The sequence below is a fragment of the Anopheles marshallii genome, chromosome X (assembly GCF_943734725.1).
Source record: "Anopheles marshallii chromosome X, idAnoMarsDA_429_01, whole genome shotgun sequence".
Classification (NCBI taxonomy): domain Eukaryota; kingdom Metazoa; phylum Arthropoda; class Insecta; order Diptera; family Culicidae; genus Anopheles; species Anopheles marshallii.
This window is the reverse complement of record NC_071325.1, coordinates 14,577,879-14,598,509: the sequence shown is the minus strand read 5'-3', so window position 1 is coordinate 14,598,509 and position 20,631 is coordinate 14,577,879. Positions and strand designations below refer to the sequence as shown.

General features: G+C 45.8%; 2 protein-coding genes across 2 annotated transcripts; both read left to right on the top strand.

The window, feature by feature from the left end:
- The first annotated feature begins 512 nt into the window (after positions 1-512).
- On the top strand, positions 513-8,636 carry LOC128707951 (integrin alpha-PS1). The gene is made up of 9 exons (XM_053802912.1): positions 513-709; positions 979-1,106; positions 2,636-2,680; positions 3,876-4,015; positions 4,104-4,693; positions 5,903-6,442; positions 6,510-7,194; positions 7,299-7,676; positions 7,740-8,636. Exons 1-9 carry the CDS (start codon positions 513-515, stop codon positions 8,634-8,636), a joined length of 3,600 nt encoding a protein of 1,199 aa, XP_053658887.1.
- Positions 8,637-14,580: 5,944 nt separating this feature from the next.
- On the top strand, positions 14,581-18,840 carry LOC128710137 (uncharacterized). The gene is made up of 3 exons (XM_053805182.1): positions 14,581-14,971; positions 17,917-18,188; positions 18,265-18,840. The coding sequence occupies exons 1-3, from the start codon at positions 14,581-14,583 to the stop codon at positions 18,838-18,840; spliced, it is 1,239 nt and encodes a 412-aa protein (XP_053661157.1).
- The last annotated feature ends 1,791 nt before the right edge of the window (positions 18,841-20,631 follow it).

The following is a 20,631-nucleotide window of genomic DNA, read 5'->3' as shown; positions in this document are numbered from 1 at the left end:
CCGTCAGGGCGGGCGAGAATCTCCCAATCTTCTTCAGTTACGTTCGTATACGCACACACAGCGCTGGCTGCGCCATACTACAGCGCCACCAACCGTGTGCTTCTTCTGCAGGGCTTTTAGTTGTTGTTTCCCTTATTTTGTTAAAGATTCCCATCACCGTTGCTAGTGTTGCTTATTGTTTCTTCAGTTTCTTGCGACTGGTTGTTTTGTGTTTGTGAATGAAAGTGATGTCTTTTTAGTAGCTGAATTTTGTGTGTTACCTTTTATCCCTTTCCCTGTCCCTCTCCCAGCTCCCGTCCCATCCCATCGTCCACGTCCCGTGTGCCGTCTTCTAGAGTAAGGTGTTGCTTTTTTTTCTACAATTAAGAAAAGGGCACAGGGCGATTGGCCCTAAAAGGTGGGTGGGTCACGCTGGTTACAGCGGCTGAAGTGGCAGAAGCAGCCCGCACAGCCCATCGAGTTGCCATTTTGCTGTCACAATTTCGTTCGAGGCGGAATTTTATCAGCGATAAATGACACACCTGGGCGTACGGTGCGTGGTGGCGTCGGTTGCGTCGATCGTGCTGATGCTGGTCGGTAGCGGAACCACCTTCAACCTCGAAACGCGCCATTTGTTGGACAAACGGGGACTGCCGGGTTCGTACTTTGGTTACTCAGTCGCCGGTCACAGCCAGCGCGGTGGTATAGCGGCCGGAAATGTAACCAACTGGTAAGTAAGTGGTGAAGGTGTCCCGTCTGGTGCATTTTGCCGTTAGCTGTGACTGCAAATAACGCAGCGAGAAACGGTGCGGATGAATAATACGCACACACAAAATGCGTGTGTGTGAAGGAGACGGTGCACACCAGAGTCATGCACCGGAGAATGCATGCATAATGCGAGCAACGGAAGACACACTAACCCGTAACTCGTTTCTTCTCTTCCTTCTTGCAAAAAAAAAAATCCCAAAACTTGTTTCAAACACCACCGTGCCACCGTAGGATGCTGGTGGGCGCACCGCTCGGCCAGAATCTGCAGCCCGGTACGAACCAATCGGGTGCACTGTACCGGTGCCCGATAACGCTTGCCTCGAACGACTGCACGCAGGTCATCACCGATGGTCACCGGAGTAAGTAGAAGCCCCACATCGCAATAGCCAATTTTTCCATTTTCCCAACAGTACCGGTGTCGGAATTATTGCCGGCATTTTTAAAGCGTGGGTCGATCATAGAGGCGTACTGTGGATTCGTTTGGGTACGTTTTTAGTGGCTGGTTAGGGGAAGTTCGTAGTGCTTGTTGGTTGAGTGGTGGATGGAAACACAGTAGCACATTATCGCCCCAAATCGGTTGTGGACGAGAAACACAGAAATATTAGCTCCGCTGGCTTTTCTTAGCTGTCATGTACGTAGTTTTGCTGGAATGACTCAGTGATGCTTCCTGTTTTGCTAAAATGTGTAGCCCTCTCAGCACATAGACGCACAGCTTCGGTTACACGCGACAAGACGGCGCCTCCAGTATCGAGAACTCCGGAAATTAATGTCCGCAAACGCCGGAGGCTTCCGCAACATTCAAAACTCCAATCAAAACATCTCGAATAAGCGAGATAATGGCTCAAAGTCACGAGTGAATGCACGTCTAGATATGTTGGAGGAACAGCACGTACAACACTCCACGAAAACTCTCACTCCCAACGTCGTGCTCACATTTTGGAACAATCAAGTAAAAGAGGATACGCAGCATCTGAGTAACCGTTTTGCTATTATTGGTAGCATATCCACTTGAGCGAAGCCGGGATGAGATCATCGTTAAACTAGTGAAACATCAACAACAGCAGCAGCAGCAGCTCATCTTCATCATGGATATCGGTCCAATTATTTCCAGATGTCTTCGGAAACATTCATCCCTATAATCCCTCCACAGCGCACCGCACAATGAGGGTATGTGTGGTTTCGTCTGGTGTTGATATTGTTTTTGATATAGTTATATTTATATCAAAACTCTTCAAAAACCTCCTGAACATTAAAATTCTGTCTGTGGTTACCGCATCCGGTGCATCCGAGTACATCCCCCCTCCCCCTCCCTCCATCCCCCACCTATTTAGTCACTAGGCATGTGTACTGGCTTGGCGAATTGTTGCCGCGAAAACGCTAGAGAAAGAGAGGTTCCTTTTGTTTATGTTACGTAGATTTCCGTTAAAACCCTCCCCTCCTTTTTTAATGACAAACACTACTGTGCAAGCATCTTTGCTCCCGGGCGCCACATGTTGTGGAGGGGAAGGTAGATGAAGCGCAATGTGCAGGAGGGACGGTTTTATGTTTCGCGCTACATGATGCCAAAGATCATCGCACCTTCTCAGACCGCACCGCCATGCCTATGCTCCCTCTGTCCGCAAAGGAATGCCAGCTTGGGACCGTTCTCCGGTGCTCGTATACGCGAATGAGATCTACACGATACATACAACATACGGCTGTACGGAAGCTTATGCTACGTAAAAGAAGAAAGAAATAGAACCACCCAGAAGTGTTTTTGGTGCAATGTGCTAAAGATGGGGAGGATTTTTGTTTGTGCCTTTCTAATGCTTTCTCACCGCAGCTAATTGGAATTTTATTGCACCACTACATTATCTATCTTGCCCTTTTCCCTATTTTTACACCCAAGCTCCCACCGGAAAGTACGTTCCCTTTCGCGATGCGTACAGTAAGCGTAAGTTTAAGGTTCCTTTTTTTTCATTCTCGTTTGCTACCCCCTTTTTTGTATTATCATCGTTTCTATTAGTTTGGATGATTAATTTTATCTGTTTGTTATTTCTTTTTTTCCTCCATACATACATACAAATCACACATACATACACATACATTAAAGTTTCATAAACTTTACACACTGTTATATGAAACCGGGGGGAAAAAATATTTACACAAAACCCATACATTTCGTTGTTTCGTTGGCGAAACGACGCTTTATTAATGTTTCTCTTTCTCTTTATTTCGCAATCCAAATAGTGCAAATCGGTATATTGTTAACTGTTTTGTTCGCCGCATGGCTGCTGCTCGCTCGTACTTAAATTCGCCTCCCATTTATATAGTGCACACATTGTACACATTTCATGTTATTCTATTATGCAAAAAGCAAAACAAACCATTCCGAAGCAAATTGTTTGCCGATAGTAGTCCGATAGTAGGGTGTATAGGGCCGTATTGCGAGGCACGCCACGTGCGAAACGAGCGTGAGTAGGCGGTAAAGATTAGTTTTACCTTCTAGTGCGTTTTTGCTTCCAAATCTTACTTCATTTGCCATATGCCCTGTGCATGCACCCGCTCCCCCGTTTATGTTAATATAAAAAAAACCTTATCAATCACCAGCTATGGAATGGACTTTTTTTAAGTGGCTTCTTTCTTAAGAGGATTGCTTTTATTACTTACACATTACACAAGAATGCCTCACAAACTAGAGTGTTGTAAAATAGTTTAGTATAGAGTTTGTTTAAATTGCTCGCATTGCTGCATAGATGTTGTGCATTTTACTAGATGTTGTTTTATTTTTTTTAAATTTTCCCTACCTCATTATAGTAATCTAGGTTCTACAGCATTTTGCTTGGTCGCATCCGTTTCTTTTTGTGTGTGTGTGTATTTGACTGTCGACAATGCGAATGTTGGTTGGACAGAACCAAAAAACTTTGTTCGTTGTGCTATGTTACGTATTTTGTGTATTTTACGAATGTTAAATATTTATATTATTAGTTCGTATGTTGGTTTTACCATTTAGTTTTACGTTTGCATTGTGCGTTTTGATTGTATTTTATTTATTTTTCCTGATTTGTTTTGATTGCAACTAACGCACTGAATGCTCTGATCGCCACAAGTGAACTATGCTGGTAGTAATATGTGTGTTCCCTCCGTAGCGGACGATATTGACGATGATGATGGTGCGGGTGACTCAGATAACCTTCACGAGCAGCGCCTAGAACCGCCCGGGAAAGACGAAATCAAGAACAACCAGTGGTTGGGTGTGACGGTCGAAACGGGTGGTCAAGAGAACAAGGTAAGCGCTCAAAGCGAACGCCTCTGATTTACTGCTGCGCGGGTCAAATGCATATGTGTACTAATACGTTACCTTCTTCTGTTTCTAGATCTTCGTCTGTGCGCATCGGTACATTAAGATCAACAATCCGCTCGCGTACGCAGCGTCCGGCCCGAACGCAACTGGCCTCTATCTCGGCCAGGGCGTTTGCTACGTGCTGAATGAGGACTTTTCGTTCGGGTTCGCGGTCGAGGTGTGCCGCGGTCGGTCGATCGAGAGAGAGCATATACAGTATGCATTCTGCCAGTCCGGCACGTCCGGCGCGGTACTACCGGACGGTACCGCCCTGATCGGGACCCCGGGAGCAATGACGTGGAAGGGCACACTGTTTAACGTTGCGATCGAGGGTGGGTTTTTGTCGCGTGACAAGTACCAATACTTTGCACCGCACGACAATTTGCATTCGCCCGTACCTAACTACAGCTATCTTGGCATGTCCGTAACCGGGGGCCGATTTTTCGGCGAGTATATGGCGTACGCGGGCGGTGCACCGCGTGCCGCCCAGGGCAACGGTGAGGTGGTCATCTTTACGAACCGGAACAAGCCGAACCCATTCGAACATGTCGTGTCGTTGCGCGGCGAACAGTTTGGATCCGGGTACGGCAGTACGCTCGCATCGGCGGATATCAACGGCGATGGGTAAGAGGCAAATTCGGGCTCAAACCGCAAGGGATTATAGATTTTTATCTGATTCATGTTATGTTAATTTCCTTCCCTCATTCCCTCTTCCCCCCTCTCCAATGATTGCTTTGCATCTAGCAGATAAGCGGGGCATATGATAACAAAACCTTGGAAAAATTACTAGTTTTACGCTTGAAATTCATGAATCACGTACCATACCGTGTGATCATTCGCGGGATCATGATTTTTTGTTTACTTTTAAACAAATGTGATCTTTTTCAATGTACACTAGGATTACGTCACCTCTAGAAAGATCAGCTCGGTAAAGGCATGTTGTAACTTTTTCGTTAAGATCTTACGAACACATAGCATCGATCCATGTTGTAAACAGAAGTGTTTCCAAACATACCTCGACAGCAATTTCTTTTTTATCAGTTTTACTGATAAGCGAGTACATACAGCATATCGCACCAGTTATAATTACTCTGGCAATATGACGGTGTGTGAGAGCGCTCGGTTCAATATTTGTTCAAAAGACTCAATGTTTGGCAATAATCCCCACTGCAGTGTACTGTTACGATGTAAAGTCGTGGTAAAAAGGGACCATTTCAAGGCGCAAGTTTTATGAAGGTTTTGCACATCGGATTGGCATAATAATGCAGGGTGTGGCAGAAGTAAATGGATAAACTTGAATTTCCGACCAGCGGGATGAAGTTTGGCTTGGTGGTATCGAAATTGTCTAATGTTTCCAGTAAGGCTGATGTTAAAATCAATAGCCTGATGAATTATTCTCAGGGAGAAGGAAAACTTGTCGGATAATCTATATAGAATATCGAATAACCGATATCGGAGGCTTATGTTCGAAATATGCCTCCAGCGTCGCCTTGTGAATGTTGTTGATAAAGATTGGAATGACAACAATTGAATTTGTTTGACATGCCCTAGTGCGTAACATAACTATATGGATAACCTTTTTTCAATTTACACAACATTCTTAAGATATATATAAAAAGAATGTTTGAATAACTTATTAATTTCGAATATTTCCTAATTCATGCTGCTTTTCCAACAATAAATGTAATTGTAAACAATTCTGATACGAAAGGAGTAGGGAGGGAAGTTTATCGAAAAGTAAATATCATTAGTGTGCTGTGTACGCTATAAAATGAAAAGGTTGTTTTCAATAATCATCGTATTAATTCTTCTTTGCTTCGTTTTTTTTTGTAGACGGCTTGACCTACTGGTAGGAGCCCCTAACTATTTCAACCGTACAGATGGTGGCGCCGTATACGTATATCTGAACCGTGGCAGTAGCTTTGTGCAGCAGTACGACCAACGGTTGACCGGCCGGCTCGAGTCACGTTTCGGTACGGCTATCGCCAACTGTGGCGATATGAACCATGACGGGTTGGACGATGTGGCGATCGGTGCACCGTACGAATCATCCGGCACTGGCCGGGTGTACATACACTTTGGCACGAAGGATGGCGCACTGTCGCCCGAACCGGTGCAAACGATCGATCCGGCCGATCTGTTCACGGGCAGGTGGCAAACGTTTGGAAGCTCCCTTGCGGGTGGCCATGATCTGGACGGTAACTCATACCCGGATCTGATCGTGGGTTCATACGCTAGCGATCGTGTCATTGCACTGTTTGCGCGTCCGATCATTAACATTCGCACGTACGAGGAGCAGCAATCGACCGAACCGACCTCCATAGATCCTACGCGAACCGGTTGCACGAGCGATCCGACTGCAAACGTTACATGGTAAACCCCAAGCGGATTTTTAAATAAATTGTGCGATATTTTCTAATACGATTCCTTTGCATTTTAGCTTCACGTTCCGTGCGTGCAGTGCCGTTGATGATGCGTCACTTAACGACGGTGACGTGATGGCCGATTCTACGCTTCAGCTGCGTTGCACCATACAGGCAGAAACGTTCCATAACGAGCGCAAATTTTCGCGCGTATACTTTGGCACGGATGTGGTGCCGTTGGGCAGTAACGACACGGGAACCGGTGCAACCGTTCTGCGCACTAACGTACTTCGACGACGGTTCCGGCTGGCGGTGAACGGGAAACCAGTGTGTCACGAGGTGACCGCCTATCTAAAGGAGGGTACGCGAGACATCCAGAACCCGATACAGTTCCGCATCAGCTACACGCTGGACGAGGAGCGTGAGAATGGTCGGGGTCGGGCCCGCAGTCGAATGGAACGTGACCTGCCACGGTTGGAACCGATACTGAACCAGACTGCCGCCGAACGGACGTACATCATGCCATTCCAGAAGGATTGCGGTGTGGATGGTTACTGTCGATCCGCTCTGGCCATCCAAAGTGCGACACTGGTTGGTTTGGCCCGGGGTCACGGCCATGATGCCGGGGACGACTATCAGCTCGTGGTTGGACTTGATCGTACACTTACGGTTGCTCTCACCATCCAGAACAAGGCCGATTCGGCGTACGAAACACACCTTTATTTGGTGCATGACTCGTCGCTTACGTACGCCGGTTCCAAGGTAGGTTCCTAATCGAGGTTAATGGGAAAAGCACACAAAAAACCCTCAATCTAACCTCTTAACGGTGTGCTCTCTCGCACTCCATGTCGTTTTCAATCCGTAAGGGTTCGTCGGTTTGCGGTGCACACAATGCAACGGTGGTCGACTGCAGTATCGGTAACCCGTTGAAGCGTGACAGTGAGGTGCAGCTGTCGCTTCGCTTCGATGCCCGCTCGTTGGAGGAGTACGGTTACAGCAATGGACCGAACGGTATCTCGCATACCGTCCGGATGGCAGTTTTTGTCAACACAACTTCACGGGATACGGGGTCGAAGACACGCACCGCCCTTAACCTACACATCCAGCGTGTGGCCAAAGTTAGCATCAGTGGCAAAGCGCTGCCGGAACAGGTTTTCTACGGTGGTGGCGATGCGCAAGTGATGGGTGAGAGTGCGATCCATTCGTTAGATGAAATTGGCATGCCAGTGGAGCACAAATATCAGGCAAGTTACCACAACCACCTTCCGGCACACATACTAATGATACACACGCTTTCGTTCAACTAGATATACAACGACGGTCCTTGGCGAGCACCAAACGTACGGTTGGAGATTGATTGGCCGCTGCAGGTAGCGAACAATAAGCCACAGGGCAAATGGTTGCTTTATCTCGATGCGCTACCAATGTTGGAAATGTCCGGCGTTATGGGTGAAGGTGGTAGTCCGTGTGAGGTGCTGCCTAAAACTGAACCGGACGGTGCGGTGGTGCCGGGCAATGCGGTCTCGCTGGTAAACCCACTCGGTCTCCCGGATCGGTCCAGCCCCACTGCCAGGACGTCGAAGCGTGCCAACTACACGCAAATGTCGCGAGCGCCCCGTATGCGTCGTGATCGAGCGATGGTGTTGCGACCCCAGACGAGTGACGGTGCGGTTCAGATGGACTGTGCCAGCCAGACGGCCAAATGTGTACGCATTGTGTGCAAAATTCACGATCTTGGCCCGAAAGCGCACGCACTCGTTACGATCACGGCACGGTTGTGGAATGCCACGCTGGTGGGTGACTATGCGCGCGTCGACATGGTGCGTATCGGTTCGAGTGCTCGGTTTACGGTGGACGGTTTGGATGAACTGATGGATCAATCACTGCACCCGACAAGCCTTACGGTGCGCACCGAAGCCTTCCCCGAGATGGGACCGCCGATCGTGGCGATGAATGTGCCTTGGTGGATCATACTGCTAGCAGCGATTGCCGGCGTGCTCGTACTCATCGCTGTCACGTACATACTGTACCGGTGCGGTTTCTTCCGCCGGAATCGTCATACCGGCGAGGATCCGACGCTCAGTGGTAATCTCGAGCGGCGTCGCGATCCGTCCGGGGGCGGCGCATACGACGAGTTGAACGACACGAACGGCAGCGGTGGTGGTACGGCTGAACGGAAACCGTTCCTCAGCCGTCGCTCTTGAAACAATCGTCGGTTACCGGTATTGGAGCAACCACCAGACTGCAGAGCATTCTATTGTGCCATTTTCTTACCCCTCCCCCAATAGCCCCCATCCCATATACACCCCACAGTGATATCGGGGAGGGAGGAATCGTACATTTGTTACTTAACGCGGTAAGCAAGGTTCGTGTTGCGTTTGCTTCACGCAGCGTTTGCGGGTTTTATCACAGACAGCGATATCCGCAACGATATCTCCAGCGAAACACGTGAGCGCTGAATGGGCTAGAAATGTAACTATAATAATTATTATATTTTTTTATATAAAGATGACTTCTGGTTAAAAAGAAACACAAACCCGTAGACGAGAGATAGATAGCTGAAGACGATTTACCATACGCGTCACTTAACAATATTAGAATAGGTCGGTAAAGGGCGAAAACGTAATGGGGAGGGAATACGGAACAAGGGTATACTACTGTAGGTATTTGAAGGTGTGTCTGTACCTTGCCAAACGATTCGAATATAGTATGCTTAAAATATGAAACGCTTCACCATTGGATCTTGGTGCTGTATAGGGTTAAGAGTATTAGCAGCTATTAAATTTAATATTTTTTTTTGCATTTTGTACAATAACACGCAGTGAATGTAGTCTCCGCGTGTGTTTTCAACTGACAATATGCAACCATTGCCATAGTGTCGTACTTTCGTAAATCGCGATTTAGACGTCGGATTGGTTGTCAGTATTAGAACTAGAAAGCAACAGGGGTAGTACAGAATCCAAGCAAAATGATAAGTGCCTTCTTATAATAATTTGACTATGTATTACTATCGTTTGAAAGTGAGAAGAGTTAGTTTATGTTAAAGTTGTACGCCACCGTCAACGTTACCGGTGGATAGTGAACGCAACTGGCAGGTAGTCTCATTGTGCAAGCATCATAATGTATGAAGGTTTTGAATGTTGAATACGTAATTAGTGGAATTTAGTTGAAATTGTTCAAGATTTTATTCGCTTGTTTCTGCAACGACGCTTCCACTCTGTTCCACACGGATACGGAGGCAATAAGAGATCACTTGCTTAACACACACGGTTAAACAAAAGATGCACAGAAAAGAAAGCTTTCCTAACTTGCATCCTGTCTCAGGCGCGTCCTAATAGACTTACCACTGCTAGATTATACGTGACAGTGGTTTTCGGTCCCTTCTTCAAACTTTCTGTTATAAACAATAAGTGCTCACCACCAATATTTTTTCAATCAAAGTGTCCTTTATTTTACGCCTAATGCGGCTTATTCATGCGGCAGCATTGAATATACAGTGTTCGTTCTTATTCCATCCATTAATAAAAACAAACATATTTACTTTTTAGACAGCTGTACATTAATCGCTTTCAAAATATTCATCTTCCGAAAGAAATAAGTTATTATGTGATATAGGTTGAAGTTAATAATTAGAAAGTTTACCAATAGTGATAAGCAAGCAGTTAAGTTAGGATGTTGAACACGCTATTGGAAACGTTTGAATCTCACCTAAGACAGAGGTTACGCGCTTCTTCTCGCTCGTTTCTTCAATTTCTTGGCTGACCGTGATAGAACTCACCAGAGATGACCACAGTATTAGTTGACGGTCACGATCTCGAAGCGGTTGAAGAAGTCAGCTTTTTGAATGTAATCGTTTTTCTGATAACAACGTAAGTAGCATGATTCGGGACAAAATTTAACTCCACACACTCATACGTTCCAGGAAACTTCAACAAGATACGAACAGTCCAACCTACAAAATATATATGGTTGGGCGATTCATGTTGGACAGTTTTATGAATCTGAATCAATCTTTGAACTGAATCTCTGTTTCAAAGATTCATGTATCACCAAAGATTTATGACCTCCAGCTATAAGCTCACGTGCGTCATGCATCCCCCCAACAACCCTGTCATCGGTTGCCAAAAATAGGGACACAACTACCTTTTCGCTTAAGGACTCATTATTATTATTTAGGGGCATTATCCTACACTGCTGTGAGGATTAATGAGTCTTCAGAGAGTCAATTCCTGATTTAAATGACTGCTCATTAAAGATTCATATGAATGATTTTTTTCAAATGATTTATTAAGCGCAACACTAAAGATATCGGAAGTAGATGTGGGTGGATGAGTCATTGAATATCCTGAAAACGGATTTACTACATGCGTAACCAAGAGCAGACAAAACAGGAGAAAGACTCATTTAAAGTCTTCTGAAACATACACTCTGTTCTAAAACTTCTTGGCTGCGTTTGAAATTAAAACACATTGAAACTTGGACCCCGTATACGTGGAAGAACAATGGAGGAATCACCACAATTCTTCGAACAGATCGTTGCCAAATGCAAATCTTGGAAAAAATGGGGCCATCCCTTCAATGACTTCAAACCTGCATACGCTAGCATAGCCAGGGTAAAACTGTACGACGCAATGAGCTCTTGTAGAATCCCGGTTAAAAACCAAGTTGATGGTGGCACCAGAAGCGTATAAATACAGATACATGACCGCTCCTTTTGTTACGTCCTGGTGGGGGGAATAGTTTCGGATTGTTCGTTCATCCGGACGCACACAAGACATAAACGCTTGAACATCAAAACTTAACACATTACTTTATTAAAACAACAACCTACACGTTTAAAAGCCGAATCCCGTATGGGAGCGTCACCGGTATTATTTCGAGGCGATGACCTCTGCACCTTCGGTAGCATTCGTTGGCAGTGTACGTCGCCGCCAACACGACCACATCCACAGGCTGCCGCATGAAGCGACAGCGATGTGTCGAAGCCGTGCGAAGCAGCCAGCGTTCGGAACACCTTTGAACTCGTTTCAAATGTTATCTTGGGTCAACGGTCAGCACCTACAATAACTGGTAAGTTTAGATACGCACTAGAGCGCTGACTATCTAAAAGTCTTTCTACAGTCTGAGGAAACTTCTCTACTAAAAACACCTGTCGCGACGAACGAAGCTGGGACGTATATAGTTCCAGTACTCACATACGCCACTGAGACATGGACTTTGTCCAAAACTGATGAAATCCTCTTATCTGCGGTGTAGAGGAAAATACTCAGAAAGATTTGTGGCCCTGTATGTGTGAAAGGACAATTTAGGAACCGCTACAATGACGAGCTCTACAAGCTGTACGGTGAGCTAACTGTCGTACAGTGGATTATACTCGCCAGGCTCCGGTGGCGACATGACGTCATGAGAATGACACCGGACGACCCAGCTCGTAAAATCCTTTTAGGCCGTCCACACGGACAGAGGAGGCATGGTAGCCCCAATTTGAGTTGAAGTGATGGCGTTGATGCGTCCGCCAGAAAGGCTTATTGACTGGCCGAAGATGGCGCACCTTTTCGGAGGACTCCTGCAGCAGGCCAAGAACACGAAGTGCGTGACAAGTATGTAATCAGGCTCTCATGGACTGCCTTACGCCAAGTAAATGATACCGTACCACCTGGCACGTAAAGTTTTATTGTGCCATCGACATGCATAGAAGCGGAGAGTTAAGTTGGACCCAGATCGAGATGAAGCGATAGCGTGGCCGGACCAGAATGGTCTGACGGTTTGCCTGATCATCCTCATCATCATCTGATCATTGAATCACCCTGATGCTTTGTCAGACGACGGTACTGGATCCGTGACTAGTTCAGCGGAGTCCTCGGACAAGTAAGTACGTATATCGTTGCAAATTAGAAGCAAATACACTCCTTCCCCAGACAACCTGCTAATGATATCTTTATGGGAGGCAAACAAAAAAAAACATCGCCAGTTATCATGCCAACCGGTCCAAAAATATGTGTTAATGGGCGAAGAAACTACGCCCGCGATTTTGGGTTGGTTTCGCGTGCTATTCGTTTGGTTTGTGTGTTTCCTTCGCACAACGTCATCAAACTAATTGATGGCGCATTTGGCACGTGCGCTAATGACGAATATTAGCTGCAATTGTGCCCTTTAACCCAATTTAGCACGTAACACGCCGTGCAGCCCGGGCATTGATAAGGAATGTGCAATTATTTTTACACTCGACTGATTCCTGTTTTATTATTGTTTCCACCTGGCTCTCCGCAGATATTGGCCATAATTAGTGACTGCTTTGCTGTGTTGCAGTGTGCTGCGAGCGCCCGGTTCGGGTGTCGATGGCAACGGTGGGATGTGTGCTGACTCTACCGGACAAGGATGAGAATGGGAAATGTTTGAGTGTTTGCACTCTTTTTGTCGCTCAATACCATAAGCTTATACTAAATAAAAGATCATTGAAGCAGACAAGAAGAGAAATGTTTATTAATGTCATCTTAACTTGCTGTTTAAAAACGTTGTGACCCAGAATACATTTCAGAAGATTAACATCATATTTAGTGTCAGACCTTGTCAGAATAAAGGAAGAAATTATAGAAAACCTCAACATCTTAGCAGAATCGATCGTTTCTGTTGTTCGGCGAAGCCTAAATAAGAAGGCGGCAATAAGACGTGGGGAGGTTTATCAAACTTCTGATTAGCTGGCTGCAGTGATCCGTGTTTTCCCGCGCCTCTCCGCGTCGTTTTCCTCTTCGCTTGCACCATTTTCACACTAATTAGATCGAGAAGAAGCGTAGGATGTTGGATAGCCACCATGGCTACTGAGTGAAACGCTTCGCCCGCCCCAGCTAGGCCCCACACCGACGGCCAACTCCACTACAGGGAACAATAGCGACACATAAAACAAAGCCAAAAACAGAATCCCCCCCCCTCCCTCCCCTCTCTCCCCTCACATCCACATGCTTGTTGGCAAGCAGCAAAGAGCAAGTACGCGACAAAACATGTGTTAAATAAACGGAATCCGCATAGAATCCAGAGTAAGTCGCTGCGGCACCTCTCTCTATATACGTGTTCGGGTTGTTCGCTTCGCACGTATCTTTCCCACCCAGCCAAGGGGGGAAGGGGGGGGGGGGGGGGGGGGGGGGGTGGTAGAGGGTGCCGCAATGTTTTCGCGCCTTGTTTGTCAGCGTGCCTTGACCATTACCGTGCCTTCCCGTGGGAGGTTTGTGGGTAGGAGTGGCGGAATGAGAGGGGGGGGGGAAGGAAGGGGTTGGAGGGGAGCGAGAAGTGTAGGTGAAGTTCATCCTCACGCACCTGCCGGCGAGGATGCATGTGCTGCAACGGGAGAGATCGTGGTGGAGCAAACTCCAATGTACACGCAGGGAAATGCAGCGGCGGTAGGCGGGTGGGGCGCGGGAGTGCGGCAAGGGGGGAGGTGATTGGAACGGCGGGGTTAAAAGAAATGCCGAAGCACACCGGCCGCCCGGGTGGAGTATTTTATGCGATCGACAGCGGACGAAACTTACTTAGTTATGATTTGTATCTGACACCGATGACATCGCAGCTTCGATATCCGGCCTTGTAAGAGAGCGTGCTTTTCGGGGCCAGTTGCCGTGCGAGTGTGTGTTGATTAGGCGTGTAAAGGGGTAAGTGCCTGCAGGGAGAGTGCCGGGGAAGTTGTGATCGCGTGGAACACGGCCGATAGCCGGCCAGGATAGGAACATTTAGGTGCAAAATGGCGCCAAATTATTGCTTTTCAATATTAGCGCAAGGTCTTTGTGAATATTGCGAGATATCTATATCTTTCTTAGAGAATACCTTTATTGACATTACGAAAAAGGTTAAAAATTACGTTCAAATTAGTAAAATGTCTGAGATTAATTTAAATTCAGTTAAGGTTTTTTTTTCGATTGTTGTAACAAAAATGTTGCGTGTGTGTATGTGTATGTGTGTAGTGCAATTGCCGCGCAAAAGTGGAAATAAATTCGTGCCCGGTGAGGTTCACCATTAATAATTCGCGATCGATCAATCCGTCTGATTAAAGGCATACCAGCGAAAGCCGTAGCGAAGAAAGGATAGAGCACACATCCGCCCAAACAACCTGCTGCCAACCATCCAACACCATCCAACCTGCCGACAGCATGGGTCAGCATGTCGGTCGCACCGAGCACACCGCACGCAGCACGTCGCAGATCTGAGGAAGCGATCGACGGGCCGGAAGGGGTCGGACGTACGGTGCGACCGTCCGCTAGTCCGACCGGAAGTGGATCGAACCAACCCGCACAGCAGCCTCCCAGCCGGCACGGCCCAGCCGACGAAATGCGGCAGTTCGAATTTTGCAACAGGCCCGCGACCGGTGCCACCAACACCAACTCCACCACCGCACCGGATGTTGTTACGAATCCAGTACGATTGGTGGTCGTACGCGTACGTCATCCAGACGACAATATAAATGTACATTTGCATACATACCGGAACGGTGGTGGTAAATGTGTACCGCTGCGTAAGGATTGGTGCAGAATGCTCTGCCCCGGCATGATATGTAAGTACCGATCGAACCACGTGCGCGTGTGGGCGGAGGCGAATGGTAGTGCCCCCCCGGGGGGGGGGGGGGGGGGGGGGGGGGGGGGAAGAACGCGCACACAAAACATGATTGAATACGAGCACGATGCTTTGGTGTTTGCATGGCTGTCCAAGCAACGAGGACGAAGAAGGTTTCGGGAAATAGGTTAGGAGTGCGTGACTCTTACTTGATGACGAGTACCGAGTCTAGTGCTGGGTGAATCTGATTCACCTTTACGAATCAGAATGAATCTTTCAACTGCATTATTGAGTATGAATCTCTATTGCAAAGATTCATGATTCCCTAAAGATTCATGAATCACCAAAGATTCATAATTCATCCAAGATTCATGAATCACCAAAGATTTATAATTCATCCAAGATTCATGAATCACCAAAGATTCATGTCCCCAACCCTTGTCATTGCACTTAAAGTCTGCTCTGAAGATTCATGAATCTTTTGATAGTCGATTCCTAATTTGAAAGACTCCCCACTAAAGTTTCACATGAATGAGTCTTCTCAAAAGATTCATTGGACATAACACTTCTTGCGAGTTGATTATTTTTGGGGATTTATGTTAGCTTTTAGACTGTTGCAATCCGTACTACAAAAAGCGTTACTGAGAGTCTTCGAAAATAGCGTTCAAGTCTCTTCAAACGAAAGTCTCCCCAACTGCTCCAAGCGACCACGTGGTTGACGGTCTGTTTCGCACATGCTTCCCTATCTGTATGGGACGACTGGGACATTGAGAGAAATTACATTCTTTCAATAGCCCCCCCCCCCCCCCCCCTCCCTCTCCACCTCCCATCCCTTGACAAAGAAAAGGTCATCCACCAAGGAGTGCGGTGAGGATTATGCTTACACTCATTATTCCGCCGCGACTACACGAACCTACAGCATACCTGCGATTAATTAGCGCTCGACGCAATCACCGTCAGCAATCTTGTCGCGGCGATTATCGTGCACTTACGACGCCCCAGCAGCATCGTTTGAAGGTGTGCAATTTGCACCATTAGCTATTAACAGCGCATCGCGCGCGGTAAGCGCACATTTCTCGAATAAACGCATGATGATACGCATTCCTTCGCTATCATTATACGGTTCTGGTATCCAAATTGTTTGGATCTGAAGCTGCTTCGTGGCGTCCTTTAGACGCCAACACCTAGTAGCGACCTGGATAGCTAGTTGACGTACGTTCTAGCTCGGTAAAGACAGGTTACTAAGCTGTAAAAAGGAGAACAATGCTTTATACTAGCTTCGAAATAAGTTGGTTCGAAGTATCTGGTACAGAAAACTCCAATTCTTCAATTCTTCTATTTCTCAATTCTAATACAAATATACCAAAAGAGACATAAAGCTATAGTTTTACTGCATGTTTGACAAGATCCAAGCTGATGGAAGATATTTTTATTGTCGGATCTTTTCTTCCCTTGTTGAGGTCGAGGTAATCGGCCAAACAGTGAAGAAGAACCTGCAGAAGCTGATAGGTCTCCCAGAAGGTTCTGGTTTCAAGGTCAAAATTCCTCCCAATGGTGATCGGATGCAAAGGACATTTTTCACAACCGCTTTTCCAATAACACTGAGGGAATAGTCCAGCATCTTTCTCTATCTTCCTTATGAACTGTGTGTAAATTTTCCGAACTTTGTGGGTCAATTCTGTTAGCTATAGCCTTACTAAAAAGATGACTTTTCTTATGAAATCATAAGCAATTCAGCATTATGTGGCAGTCAATTGGCAAAAAGTAGGATATTCAAGATGGTGGGTCAAAAGACTGAAATCATTTGTGTTTTAATGATTTTTAGAAGATCAAACTTATTTACATAGAACGTCAATAAAAGATAACTAACGCACAGTTGCTGTTCAGATACGTGACCACACCTGTGAAGTCGTTCAAAAATTAACCTATCTTGGACCAATGGTCAGCTCCGTCAATAATAAGATGCGTGCTAGCTCCGAACCGGTCTTTCTACAGTCTGAGGAAACTTTTCTACTCAAAGCACCTGAACGAATCTGGGAAACGCCTTTATAGAACTTATATAGGTCTAGTACTCAGATACGCCTATGAGGCATGGACTTTCTCCAGAACTGACGAAACCCTTCTAGCCTTTTGAGAAGAAAATGTTCAGAAGGATTTTTGGCGCTGTATGTGTGGAAGGACAATGAAGGAAGCTCTACAATGACGAACTCTATGAGCTGCCCAGCGAACTCACTGTCACAGGCTGGTCACGTCATAAGAATGACACTGAACGACACAGTCCGTAAAGACCTCCACTTCGTAGGTCTTCCACATAGAAAGATTGCGTCCGTCAGAAAGGCCGGGATAATGGATTGCCTGACGAAAGTGCTCATCTGTGCACTTGCACTTGGTTTAGAGGACTCCTGAAGTAGTCCTAGGCCGTGAAAGGGTTTTATCGTTTGGTTAGTAAATAAGTAATACTTAACATAGTAGTCCCGATCATGAAGGATCCAGGTTTTAGAGATAAAGGTCCTTTAGGAAATAAATCTCCTATTTGATTTGATTAAAGCTTAAGGAAAGGGAAATTCTAGAAAAAACCGTAGAATAGAGTTGATCATTTTTTTTATTTTAAACTTATTTATATATTCTGAACTATACAGACTTTGGCCTCTATAAAAATTTAATTCGGCTCTACCTTTGCTCTACTCTCTCTTTCCGTCGATGATATCTCGGCATCGACATTCACGAAACGGGTTATTGTTGGAAGATTAAACTTCACCCGACAGAGATATCAGTAATTGAAGAGCTTAGAGGAATTATTCCAGGTTCATTCGATGTTCTAATTATTGATTGCTCTCCTGAGCTCGACATGCACAATCTCTTGTATTAACAAACAAAATAGTTTTAAATCGTGGTAGGACTCCTCTTCTAAAAAAGACCTAGCCCATCTTCGATTCTTCCACACAGTGGTGCACGAGGTTCTTTTGGCGGTGTTTCTCAGCATGGCGGTACTCTCGGTGGATTCGAAATCGATAGACACGAAACAGCAACAGCAGCAGCACCATCACCATCATCAACAGCATGGCCAAACACCGGAACAACGCATGTGGTTGAATCCCTGTGGGTATCCCTCGCCGTACGAGATTAAAATCAGCACACCAATCAATGTTGACCTCGCCAAAATGCGCGATCAAGTCAACACATCGCTCGGCACGATGGAGGTGTCGATCAGAAATTACGTAAGTATTACTTCACCACGGGGCTGGTCCCTACCGTCGAGGCTGAACACCTTTCCCTCTCATCCTCTCTAACTAGACAAAAACCATTTTCGGCGTACCGATTGATCGGCACCACACAACATGGGAGGGTCGAGATGAACCGTGGATCTACAACGATGGGTTACGCATACCGAAGAAGTTTCGCAACGACATTGTGGACACGATCTACATGCGCATCTCGTACATGTCGATCCAGGAAGCGACGCGTGACTTTTACCGGCTGCTCAAGGACTCGTACCGCCGCTACATTCGGCTCGCGAAAGGGATCGAGAAGATGAAGGAGGACCTGGAGAACGTGCACAACAAGGCAAAGTACAAGCGGTACGAGATCGAGCTGCTGAACCAGGTGCGGGAGGAGGTGCGCCAGAGCCTGCAGCAGGTGTTGTGCGAGATCTTCGAAGTACTGGTGGTGATCGACAAGAAGTTCCTGTTCCAGACGCTGCGGGAGGATCACGCGATCGACATCAATGATTCGTACCTGGACGAAAGTGAACGGAAGCTGCGCGACTGGACGATCTACCGAGAGCTGATCAATCAGCTCGAGTACATCATCCAGTACATGAAGGCGCTCGAGCAGCGGCGCACACTGAACGGCAACCAAAGCACTGAATAGGCTGGACATGTACGGGGTAGAGAAGCGATGGGGGGTTCAACACTGTGGTACTGATGGAAACGGGAAGCTGAGAGAGTAGTCGGTTGGCGCTTTAACTCTTCATCATCATCATTATCATCATTGTCGAGATTGCGAACTTAACTGTACTGTATTCATAGGCGCACTATTAGAAGACTATCCTTTAATTTATATAACACATATAATACATGCAACAAATATACCTAAGCCATTTGTGTGTTCTCCGTTAAAGAAAAACACAGCACCGAATTATTTGTATTTCAGGAGCTATTGGAGTAGTACTTCACATTCAGCTTCACCACAACATGTCTGAGCTACCTAAACAATTCAAATACCAAGCAGTAGATTCGACTACTTCAAGCTGTCTCGCTACATCACAAACAAGATGCGAATAAGACCCAACAACAACATAAGAGAACAACTATGTACAACGCGGTACAACGCATCTCTAACTACGACCCGGATAACGTAGAGGCAACTTCCCATGATACGATACGTTTATGTATGAATAATTAACGCCCCCTATCGAATATATGGTCACACCAGCAAAACACGAACAACGATTTATTATTACTATTACAGTATTTATTTTCAGTATAAAGAAATGTGTGCTCAATTACGGTGCCAGTTCCATCAATGCACTGACTGCTGCGTTCGAACACGAATATATAATAGTTAGCACACCAAAGTCAACGCTCAGCTGTCCATACGATTATCGATTTCTTTATTTGTACGCTAAAAAGCTTACAAAAGTTAACTGACAATGAATGTGTAAACCATTGAATCTGTACTGTTGTTAAGTGAAGTATTCCGGTGCTTTCCTGTTGCGGGAGACGAGACTTCGTGTTGGGAATCCTGGAATTCTCTGACGAACATACTCCCTTCTATCCTCTCCCTCACTCTCATCTGAAAAATGAGATCTCTCGCAGGCACGACCAACGGACTACTCTCCATTTCGTAAAATTGGCTTATTAACTGATTCTAGATGTACGCACGCACGTACTTCTGCACCGTCGCATTGTTTTCAAAACGTATTTTTTTTTTAGTATTTCGATTGATATATAACTGATACCCTAGGGCTGTCTATTACAAACTTCGAGGACCTCATACATTGGAGTTGTTGGTCGCACGCTTTTGCATCACGGTGGAGATTTATGTTTTGTCCAGCCGTCCGTAGGCTTGTTTATATGTGGTTTGTTCCAAAGTTACACGATAGTAGCGAACAGTATCGTTCATTGATAATATAGTATTATAAGGGATATACTTGTATGACAATCTTTGTTTAATTTACAAGATTAGTTTTCTGTTAGTCCTCCTGTTCAGAGCGTAACGAGTGATTTGTGTCTCAGGAAGTCTAATAATAGCTTATTTTCCCGTTGTTGTTTTTTCTATATTTTGCTTTTCGTCTAATTGTTTTGTACAGTCCAAAATGTGCGACTCGAGAAATCTGTGCCTAGGTGTTCAACCGCAATTGTGTTCTAGTTCTATTTGCATTAATGTATGTTTATATGTTTGCTTTTGTCTTGGAATTGATTGCAAACCTATCGTCTAAGTTAGGATGCTCATGAGAAAGCAAAATCTAGGAGAAAATGCATTTATTTCGACGAAAAGAGGTAGGGTGATGCATAAAAAAAACAAAACGATGGAGGAATCCTACTATACAAAAACTAATTTCTGAAGCACAAAAAATACGTAGAATACAGTGCCAGAACATCTTTAACACGATCGTTTAAACATCACTAGTTATAAATATGTGCTAAGATGATTGAGCGG

What these genes read in the sequence shown, in the direction of transcription:
- LOC128707951 (XM_053802912.1), top strand. Translation starts at nt 513, where the DNA reads ATGACACACCTGGGCGTACGGTGCGTGGTGGCGTCGGTTGCGTCGATC. An exon ending in GCCGGAAATGTAACCAACTG is followed by an intron (nt 710 to 978) that starts GTAAGTAAGTGG and finishes GTGCCACCGTAG; the next exon opens with GATGCTGGTGGGCGCACCGC. An exon ending in CCGACTGCAAACGTTACATG is followed by an intron (nt 6,443 to 6,509) that starts GTAAACCCCAAG and finishes TTTGCATTTTAG; the next exon opens with CTTCACGTTCCGTGCGTGCA.
- LOC128710137 (XM_053805182.1), top strand. Translation starts at nt 14,581, where the DNA reads ATGTCGGTCGCACCGAGCACACCGCACGCAGCACGTCGCAGATCTGAG. An exon ending in GCTCTGCCCCGGCATGATAT is followed by an intron (nt 14,972 to 17,916) that starts GTAAGTACCGAT and finishes TCTTCCACACAG; the next exon opens with TGGTGCACGAGGTTCTTTTG. An exon ending in AGGTGTCGATCAGAAATTAC is followed by an intron (nt 18,189 to 18,264) that starts GTAAGTATTACT and finishes CTCTCTAACTAG; the next exon opens with ACAAAAACCATTTTCGGCGT.